Genomic DNA, 11671 nt, shown 5'->3' on the forward strand with positions numbered 1-11671 from the left:
TAATACAGATTTTACGGTAATTATAAAGTCTTGCAAATGAGCCACCATGCTATCAAAAATTCCTGGAGAAAACACTGTACATATCTAGGGGTAAATCCTCAACTGGTACCATTGTTGGAATATTAAATTTCAGAACATCATAAAAAAGAATCATGTATCTTTAAAGTATTACAATTTCTTAGTATTGCAAGGTAAGATTGCTTTACAGATTTATGGTTTGCAGGCACTGTGCTTCAGATCTATCCTAAAAACTACACTCGTAATGCGTTTTATTGCAATTTATCAAGAAAAACCATTGTATACAAACAAATGTTTGTAACACCCTGTACAGCTAGATTCAACCATTAGTTTTGCCTTGACATCACAAAAAATGGTGATGCATGTGTATTTTTTTCCCAGAGTGCAGTGATAAATAAAACTTACACAGCTGAGTGAGAAATATATTTAATATTTTTATACTAATAATTACACATCATAGAAATTTCATTTTTATTATAAAAAAGTAAAAGACCATTCAGTATTTTTAACAAAAGAGGACAATTAAGAATTATATACTGCATATATCATAGCCATAATATACAATAATGTAATACTGTGAAATGACTAATTTTCACTTGGTCTAAATTTCGCTGATTTACCATTTCAGGCATATTCAGTGGGTTTTAAAATTCACGGTCATTTAGATAATGTGTTCTATGCTAAATTTTACATATTCACTGGGTTTTAATTTAGCGCATTTTTCCAGTGAGCGAAATAAGCAAAATTAAAACCCAGTGAATAATTAACCCCTTTACTGTATACAAAGAACTGGTAAATCCTTTTGAGGATGATCAATGTGGTTTTTCACCTTACAAATAGGAAGGGGTGTTGTAGGTGAAGTATACTGAAACTATGGCAGCACATTTTTGCAACTATTGCATTGGGGAAAAGTTTTTTGTTCAATATCGCACATTTATACCATGGATTACTATATTTTGTGAAATAAAAACATTATTTTTGTTGCTAACAAACAACGTTATTTTGATGAAGTATATACATTTTGAATTCATAGTACATACCAGTAATAGGTGATTTTCTGTTTACTAGTGGTGCAAGATGTTGCGTATAGTATTATGAAATGTGCAAACCGAACACGCGTCTGCCTTAATAAAACGAACGATTTGATTTTGAATATTTTGTTAATATTCAATGTCAAATGCAGATCTTTGAGAGGGGAATATTGCTTCGAGATACTCTTACTTCATCAAAAATTGACCAACATCAAATGTGTATAGCACATTATAAAATATCCCAAAAATACCTTCGCATGTGTCGAATCTCAGGCAGTCTTTTGACGTGACTATGACGCTATAATCTTCATTTGTTCTGTTTTTACACTCTTGCATAATGTGGGGTCTCGCAGGGAACAGGAAATACAATGTAGTCTACTCACATATTACATCATTTAGAGTCCTTGAATGTCTGTGCAAATTTCTCATGTGTAAACATTTTCTATTTATTTATTTTCTCATGTCCACTGCTATGGTAAGAACATGAAATTTCAAATTTTATCGGTAAAAACTCAATAAATATTCACTGTATTGCACTAATAACTTTAAATAGCTCTGAACTTATTTAATATCCAGCCCCTCCCACAAAATAGAAAACAAAAGTATCCTAAAAATTATTGCATGAGGGCGCCACAACTAAATATTGTGCATTACCTTATTTTAACTAAATATTGTCAATTGTCAACAATTCTTTTATTTTTCGGTGTTGCACACAAAGACAGATTATTATATTTGTTGGTACTATTTGCTGCTTTGATGCGCGAACTGCGTCTTCGAGGTGGCATATCTCTGCGTTTTGGTTCCAGAGACATGAATAGTGGGATAGAGAATCTGTAGTTGCAGATCATGATGAGAAACAAAACTGTAATCAGAAGTACAGAAATCAGAATCACTGGTTGCCATGGAGATGGTATTTCGGTGAACAGCCTCTGCAGACTCTGTCCTACCCCAGTAGCTATAATTTCTAAGGGTTTAGTTAAGCATCTCGTAACTGCAGCACAAACAGCCTGAAATATACATACATACCACGCAATGACATTAAATAAATAAGTATTGATATTGTTATGTTTATGTTATTGATTCAATGATGTTTTAAAAACAGAGGTTTATCAATGATTTAAAGATTCAAAGTGCAGCATGTTGTGTTGTTCAATATGTCCCAGGGATTTTTTTAAACAAGAGAACAGGGGCACAGTGCCCTTATGCTATGGCCACGCGCCCCCTTACCCTGGTGAGCAGATCCTCTGGCAACCATAAAATTCTGATTGACCAGAAATCACGTGTGGCCACAGTATCCAACTGTGACCTGTCTGATAGTAATTTTGGCCACAAGGAAGCCATATAATGCTCTATTTTAACTTAGAATTATCAAAAACTCCACACCCTGGTAGGGAGGACCCCCCCACACACACTTGGTGGCACCCATGGATTGCAGTGCTCCCTCTAGCAGTTTTTTTCTAGAAAAAACCCTGTGTCCCCTGCAACATATACAACATGTTTAAAAACAATATATTGTTTGGGTTCCCCTGAAATACACATTGTGCATATCTTTTTAAGGTAGAATTCTTGATTTTGCGGGTTCATAATTCATTACCATTTGTACCATTAATTAACAAATGCAGATAAGACTGAAACATAATTACTTTCATGGGTTCGAGTTTGGTGACCCATTTTGTTTTTTGTTTCCATAATTAAGAGATTTCAAATTACCATAACTGGTGTGACCTCCCATACAGGATCTACTATCAGAGCATGGTGATATTTATAACAAGGGTCATGTCCCCAGGTGAACTGCCATGACAACCATGACTTGATTGACAGCCATACACCAATGTCTTGCGGCAAACATTCAGCAGGAACTCCCTGCAATGTGAAGATGCGTTTTATAAATGTCAGGTGACTGAATGTGAAGATATGTTTTATAAATGTCTGATAACTGAATGTGAAGATGTGTTTTATAAATGTCTGATGACTGAATGTGAAGATATGTTTTATAAATGTCAGGTGACTGAATGTGAAGATGTGTTTTATAAATGTCAGGTGACTGAATGTGAAGATATGTTTTATAAATGTCTGATGACTGAATGTGAAGATGTGTTTTATAAATGTCAGGTGACTGAATGTGAAGATATGTTTTATAAATGTCTGAATGTGAAGATGTGTTTTATAAATGTCTGAATGTGAAGATGTGTTTTATAAATGTCTGGTGACTGAATGTGAAGATATGTTTTATAAATGTCAGGTGACTGAATGTGAAGATATGTTTTATAAATGTCTGAATGTGAAGATGTGTTTTATAAATGTCTGAATGTGAAGATGTGTTTTATAAATGTCTGAATGTGAAGATGTGTTTTATAAATGTCTGAATGTGAAGATGTGTTTTATAAATGTCTGGTGACTGAATGTGAAGATATGTTTTATAAATGTCAGGTGACTGAATGTGAAGATATGTTTTATAAATGTCTGAATGTGAAGATATGTTTTATAAATGTCTGGTGACTGAATGTGAAGATATGTTTTATAAATGTCTGAATGTGAAGATGTGTTTTATAAATGTCTGAATGTGAAGATGTGTTTTATAAATGTCTGAATGTGAAGATGTGTTTTATAAATGTCTGGTGACTGAATGTGAAGATATGTTTTATAAATGTCTGATGACTGAATGTGAAGATGTGTTTTATAAATGTCTGATAACTGAATGTGAAGATATGTTTTATAAATGTCTGGTGACTGAATGTGAAGATATGTTTTATAAATGTCAGGTGACTGAATGTGAAGATGTGTTTTATAAATGTCTGGTGACTGAATGTGAAGATATGTTTTATAAATGTCTGGTGACTGAATGTGAAGATGTGTTTTATAAATGTCTGGTGACTGAATGTGAAGATATGTTTTATAAATGTCAGGTGACTGAATGTGAAGATATGTTTTATAAATGTCTGAATGTGAAGATATGTTTTATAAATGTCTGGTGACTGAATGTGAAGATATGTTTTATAAATGTCTGAATGTGAAGATGTGTTTTATAAATGTCTGAATGTGAAGATGTGTTTTATAAATGTCTGAATGTGAAGATGTGTTTTATAAATGTCTGGTGACTGAATGTGAAGATATGTTTTATAAATGTCTGATGACTGAATGTGAAGATGTGTTTTATAAATGTCTGATAACTGAATGTGAAGATATGTTTTATAAATGTCTGGTGACTGAATGTGAAGATATGTTTTATAAATGTCAGGTGACTGAATGTGAAGATATGTTTTATAAATGTCAGGTGACTGAATGTGAAGATATGTTTTATAAATGTCTGGTGACTGAATGTGAAGATGTGTTTTTAAAATGTCTGATGACTGAATGTGAAGATATGTTTTTTAAATGTCTGGTGACTGAATGTGAAGATGTGTTTTATAAATGTCAGGTGACTGAATGTGAAGATGTGTTTTATAAATGTCTGGTGACTGAATGTGAAGATATGTTTTATAAATGTCTGGTGACTGAATGTGAAGATGTGTTTTATAAATGTCTGAATGTGAAGATGTGTTTTATAAATGTCAGGTGACTGAATGTGAAGATATGTTTTATAAATGTCAGGTGACTGAATGTGAAGATATGTTTTATAAATGTCTGATGACTGAATGTGAAGATGTGTTTTATTAATGGCTGATAACTGAATGTGAAGATATGTTTTATAAATGTCTGGTGACTGAATGTGAAGATATGTTTTATAAAGGTCTGAATGTGAAGATGTGTTTTATAAATGTCTGAATGTGAAGATGTGTTTTATAAATGTCTGAATGTGAAGATGTGTTTTATAAATGTCTGGTGACTGAATGTGAAGATATGTTTTATAAATGTCTGATGACTGAATGTGAAGATGTGTTTTATAAATGTCAGGTGACTGAATGTGAAGATATGTTTTATAAATGTCTGGTGACTGAATGTGAAGATGTGTTTTTTAAATGTCTGATGACTGAATGTGAAGATATGTTTTTTAAATGTCTGGTGACTGAATGTGAAGATGTGTTTTATAAATGTCAGGTGACTGAATGTGAAGATGTGTTTTATAAATGTCTGGTGACTGAATGTGAAGATATGTTTTATAAATGTCTGGTGACTGAATGTGAAGATGTGTTTTATAAATGTCAGGTGACTGAATGTGAAGATATGTTTTATAAATGTCAGGTGACTGAATGTGAAGATATGTTTTATAAATGTCTGGTGACTGAATGTGAAGATATCTTTTATAAATGTCTGGTGACTGAATGTGAAGATATGTTTTATAAATGTCAGGTGACTGAATGTGAAGATATGTTTTATAAATGTCTGGTGATTGAATGTGAAGATGTGTTTTATAAATGTCTGGTGACTGAATGTGAAGATATGTTTTATAAATGTCAGGTGACTGAATGTGAAGATGTGTTTTATAAATGTCTGGTGACTGAATGTGAAGATGTGTTTTGTAAATGTCAGGTGACTGAATGTGAAGATGTGTTTTTTAAATGTCTGGTGACTGAATGTGAAGATATGTTTTATAAATGTCTGGTGACTGAATGTGAAGATGTGTTTTTTAAATGTCTGGTGACTGAATGTGAAGATATGTTTTATAAATGTCTGGTGACTGAATGTGATATGTTTTATAAATGTCAGGTGACTGAATGTGAAGATATGTTTTATAAAAGTCTGGTGACTGAATGTGAAGATGTGTTTTTTAAATGTCTGATGACTGAATGTGAAGATATGTTTTATAAATGTCTGGTGACTGAATGTGAAGATATGTTTTATAAATGTCAGGTGACTGAATGTGAAGATATGTTTTATAAATGTCTGGTGACTGAATGTGAAGATGTGTTTTATAAATGTCTGGTGACTGAATGTGAAGATATGTTTTATAAATGTCAGGTGACTGAATGTGAAGATATGTTTTATAAATGTCTGGTGACTGAATGTGAAGATATGTTTTATAAATGTCTGGTGACTGAATGTGAAGATATGTTTTTTAAATGTCAGGTGACTGAATGTGAAGATATGTTTTATAAATGTCTGGTGACTGAATGTGAAGATATGTTTTATAAATGTCTGGTGACTGAATGTGAAGATGTGTTTTATAAATGTCTGAATGTGAAGATGTGTTTTATAAATGTCTGATAACTGAATGTGAAGATGTGTTTTATAAATGTCTGGTGACTGAATGTGAAGATATGTTTTATAAATGTCTGGTGACTGAATGTGAAGATGTGTTTTATAAATGTCTGAATGTGAAGATGTGTTTTATAAATGTCTGATAACTGAATGTGAAGATGTGTTTTATAAATGTCTGATGACTGAATGTAAAGATATGTTTTATAAATGTCTGGTGACTGAATGTGATGATATGTTTTATAAATGTCAGGTGACTGAATGTGAAGATATGTTTTATAAAAGTCTGGTGACTGAATGTGAAGATGTGTTTTTTAAATGTCTGATGACTGAATGTGAAGATACGTTTTATAAATGTCAGGTGACTGAATGTGAAGATATGTTTTATAAATGTCAGGTGACTGAATGTGAAGATATGTTTTATAAATGTCTGGTGACTGAATGTGAAGATGTGTTTTATAAATGTCTGGTGACTGAATGTGAAGATATGTTTTATAAATGTCTGATGACTGAATGTGAAGATATGTTTTATAAATGTCTGGTGACTGAATGTGAAGATATGTTTTATAAATGTCAGGTGACTGAATGTGAAGATATGTTTTATAAATGTCTGGTGACTGAATGTGAAGATATGTTTTATAAATGTCTGGTGACTGAATGTGAAGATATGTTTTTTAAATGTCCGGTGACTGAATGTGAAGATATGTTTTATAAATGTCTGGTGACTGAATGTGAAGATATGTTTTATAAATGTCTGGTGACTGAATGTGAAGATGTGTTTTATAAATGTCTGAATGTGAAGATGTGTTTTATAAATGTCTGATAACTGAATGTGAAGATGTGTTTTATAAATGTCTGATGACTGAATGTAAAGATATGTTTTATAAATGTCTGGTGACTGAATGTGAAGATATGTTTTATAAATGTCTGATGACTGAATGTAAAGATATGTTTTATAAATGTCTGGTGACTGAATGTGAAGATGTGTTTTATAAATGTCTGAATGTAAAGATATGTTTTATAAATGTCTGATGACTGAATGTGAAGATGTGTTTTATAAATGTCTGGTGACTGAATGTGAAGATGTGTTTTATAAATGTCAGGTGACTGAATGTGAAGATGTGTTTTTTAAATGTCTGGTGATAGAATGTGAAGATGTGTTTTATAAATGTCTGAATGTAAAGATATGTTTTATAAATGTCTGATGACTGAATGTGAAGATGTGTTTTATAAATGTCTGGTGACTGAATGTGAAGATGTGTTTTATAAATGTCTGGTGACTGAATGTGAAGATGTGTTTTATAAATGTCAGGTGACTGAATGTGAAGATGTGTTTTTTAAATGTCTGGTGACTGAATGTGAAGATGTGTTTTATAAATGTCAGGTGACTGGAATTACATGATGTAGACACCAAAAAATCATGTTTCAATTTATAAACATGTAGCAAGTTTATAAACAATTACCAGTTACAGTAACAATAAAAATATTAAATTGAACTTTCAATCGTTACAAATAAAGAATTCACACTCTTCATTTCAGCCACAAGATAGAAAAAGAAAAGTATCTTAACATGTACATGAGAGCGCCACACAATTTTTATTCTGATTATCAAAATTACATTCTATCGAAAAAACTACTGTTACTGTGACCACAATGCATACAATAGATGATCTGTAGTGATTACTTCTCAGAAGAGTTTGTGTCACTTCGCAGTGTTTTCATTCAAGCTGCATCATACATTGTATCACATGGGAGACATAATAAAATAAAGAACAGATCATACCGGATTTAACTTATTCTGGAGGCAACATCCCTGAATTTTTTAAAACAAGGGAACAGGGGCGCAGTGCCCTCATGCCATGGCCATGTGCCCCCTTACCCTGGGGAACAGATCCTCTGGCAACCATAAAATTCTGATTGACCAGGGATCACATGTGGCCACAGTCATCCACTGTGACCTGTCTTATAGTAATTTTGGCCCCAAGGATGCCATAGAATGCTCCATTTTAACTAACAATTATCAAAAACTCCACACCCTGATAGGAAGAACCCTATCTCCCCCACTTGGTGGCGGCGCTGAATTGCAGACTGCAATTTTTTCTAGAACAACCCCTGCCCCTAGTGATCAACAGTCAGCTGAATGTCTTGCTGGTTTGTAAAATTACCAGCCAATAGACTATTGTGTGCTCCTTACTCTACAACATTCTGAGAAGAACCTGTAATTCACTGATCGGATGGCTGACTACTAGTAGGCTTAATCAGAGATGTTGCCTTCACAGTAAGGTACATGTCTAATCAATTCTTTTATACTTGAGAAAGAAACAAGTCACAACATGTATTATAATTAATGAATTTTAGATAGTCTTTTCTTGAAATAAAAACTGACAAAGATAAGATGGAGATATACCTGATACAAAGTAGATGCCTTCTTTGCTACCTCGTTCTGATACATCCTGATCCACTCCCATGGTACACTAGCAACAGCAGAGATTATGATAATGCGAGTGCTCATTTTTCCAAACACATGCAGACTATGGTAAGAAGAGTCAATAGTAGTTTTTGGTCGTCTCTTAGCAACAGCTATAGTCTTTTGAAGATATTTCCCTCGTTGTTTTTCCATCCAACACCACATAATAAAAATCCCGATTAGAAAACATATCACACTAACTTTAAGTTTGGTTGAAAACAAAACTGCCTCAGCTACTGGAAAACTTGGTACATTGTCAACAAGTTGTAATTTTGCACTCAGTGTTGTTCGGAGTGTCTGTGTGGTGCGATAGAGACCATTGATTAGGTCAGTCATCAAAAAATCAGAATATGTATCTATTTCAGGCGTGTCTTGTTGCGCTCCTAGAATAAAAATAAGAAAATAACTTGTACAGTCAAACCTGTGTTATCGACTAGCTCTATATAAAGACCATCTATAGTGACCATTTTTATGCAGTCCCAAGGCATAACATAGGAGCAACCCGAGTATAAAGATTACCTGTTTTTTGTGACCACCCTTTTACCAATATTTTTGCAGATTCGCATTTGTTTGGAAACCACAATACAACTATAGTAATTGACCATTATCCGTTCACTACGAGAATCACGCGTTATGTGTGAAATCGAAGGTAAAAACAGGACGAACAAAGGTCATAGCGTCATTTTGTTGTCAAACATCTTGTGGGATTCGACAAACGTGAAAATATTTTGGGGGCATTTCCATGCTTAATAATGTGCTGTACACATTTGGTGATAGACAATTTCGATTAAGTAAGGGTATTCGAAAGCAATATTCCTCTGTCAAAGATCGGCTGGTCGATGTGAGCTACGAAATACAGAAACTCGAATTTCGAAATCAAATTGTTCGTTTTTTGCGGCAGACGTTCGACGCGCGTCTTACATGCATCTCGCGAGATCTCGCAATTGTACGGAAAATCATCTATTAGCATTCTGTTTATGAAACAATTTCAAATATCGCCGATTTACTATTTCAGTCATATTCTGTGGGTTTTAAATTCACGGTTTTATCATTTACATAATGTGTTCTATGCTAAATTTTACATATTCACTGGGTTTTAATTTAGCACATTTTCCAGTCAGTGAATTAAGCAAATTTAAAACCCAGTGAATAATTAATCCTTTTACAGTATATTACAAAATCAATATTGGTAAATGTACACATACACGTAAATTTGTTAATTTTTATTTTAAAGTTATTTTTCTAAAATATGACAGGTTCTAGGGCCTCTGTGATGTAACACTGGACTATAAATAGCTCCACGATCACAGTAAATATTATTCATTAGTGTTTATTTGATCTATTATGGGAGACACATACTGTGAAATACTTTATTTTAGCTGGAAATAATTTTCGCTGAAAAGGCATTTTGGTTGTTTTGTATGGAATTTATTGTCACTGATTTTTGACGAGTTGAATTGGAAATATAGGGAAAAAAGTATATTCGCTGAATTTTATTTTCACGGAATCACCCTTTCAGCAAAAATAAATTCCAAGCGAAAATAAAGTATTCTACAGTATACCATATACAGTGTATATACAAATATATATACAATTAATATTCAGTTATGTACAACTTCCATGACTCAAGAGCAGATATCATTCAATAAAATAGTGCTATGCTAACTTATAAGACATCTGAATTAAAAGACTTGCATCCTGCATAAAGTAACCTACATTCTGAGTAAAGTGGACTTACTTCGCCGTTTTACAAAGCAAATTTCCAACTGGTAGAACCAGTTGATTTTGAATTTTAATTTCCGTTTTACATCCAAAGTTACCGTTGAAAACGTTTGATTAGTAATTGTTGTCTTTCCACTCTTGCAATCATACAAGGGTGTACTTTCAACAGAACCGATTTTGTTTTGTTTTTCTTTTCTTTTCATAATAGTACACAAGTACTGTTAGTAACTGACTGTGTAGTTGTCACGCCAATAGTTTTTTTTTTTTTTTTTTTTTTTTTTATGCATTTGATTGCACTTTAGTTTTTTATTGATTGCTACGACAAGTTCACACATACTCTTGTGTCCTTAGCGTTTTTTTTTTTTTTTATTAGTATTTTCTAGTTTTTTTGATATCTATACTAACACTCATTGAATATTGTTTTCCGAAATATTTTTTTTTTTTTATATATATACTAAAGCTTTTTTTCCTTTTAGTCCCCCTGAATTTGATTTAAAAAGTATGAGAAATTTTCATAGCAACGCACTGCCCTACTTTAAGTTAGGTAGTTGGAATGTAAATGGCATCCAAAATAAGAGCCAGGATCATGAGTTTATTAACTTTATTTCTCCATTAGATTTTATTTGTATTCAGGAGACCTGGTTGAATAGTGATATAACCCAAGTTTCTCTCCCAGCTGTCTTAGATAATTATGAAATAATCCGTAAAGATAGACAGTCTGGAAATAACTCATCAAAATGTAGGAGAGGTGGAGTTGCTGTTTTGTTCAAGGACAAATTTAAACATTTCATCACTAGAATTAACACAGAAAATAATATTAATGATATTCTCTGGTGTAAAATTGATAAAAAGCTATTTAATCGTAGCAGTGATTTATATATTGGCTGCATATATATACCTCCAGAAAACTCTTCTATTTATAAAAATAATGAAAGTGATAAATTCTTACTGCTTGAGAGGGATATAGCACATGTCTCTGCTAAAGGAGATGTTATCCTGTTAGGTGATTTCAACTCTAGAGTTGGCTTAATTAATGATTTAGTAAATGAAGAAAATAATAAACATATTCCCCTCCCTCATAACTATATCGCTGACAACTTTAGAGAAAGACGTAGCATGGATAACAAAGCAAAAACAAACACTAACAAATTTGGTAGAAAATTAATTGAGCTTTGCATGGACAGTAACTTGATTATTCTCAATGGGCGCACCATTGGTGATTCATCTGGTAAATACACCTGCTACACAGCAAATGGGTGCAGTACCGTTGATTATGCAATCACATCTACTTTTATTT

At 32.7% G+C, this 11671-nt stretch overlaps 1 protein-coding gene and 1 long non-coding RNA gene across 2 annotated transcripts in view; both read right to left on the reverse strand.

The window, feature by feature from the left end:
• The window catches only part of LOC146734455 (uncharacterized), a 396802-nt gene that overhangs the window by 222691 nt on the left and 162440 nt on the right, over nucleotides 1–11671 (reverse strand). The window lies entirely within an intron of this gene.
• Nucleotides 1471–9018, reverse strand: LOC102802278 (uncharacterized). Its single transcript, XM_006819184.3, has 3 exons — nucleotides 8593–9018; nucleotides 2760–2912; nucleotides 1471–2056 (listed from the first exon to the last, which is right to left on the reverse strand). The coding sequence occupies exons 1-3, from the start codon at nucleotides 8986–8988 to the stop codon at nucleotides 1724–1726; spliced, it is 882 nt and encodes a 293-aa protein (XP_006819247.3). The 5' UTR covers nucleotides 8989–9018; the 3' UTR covers nucleotides 1471–1723.

This window comes from Saccoglossus kowalevskii, chromosome 14 (assembly GCF_978046115.1).
Source record: "Saccoglossus kowalevskii chromosome 14, keSacKowa6.1, whole genome shotgun sequence".
In the NCBI taxonomy this organism is placed as follows: domain Eukaryota; kingdom Metazoa; phylum Hemichordata; class Enteropneusta; family Harrimaniidae; genus Saccoglossus; species Saccoglossus kowalevskii.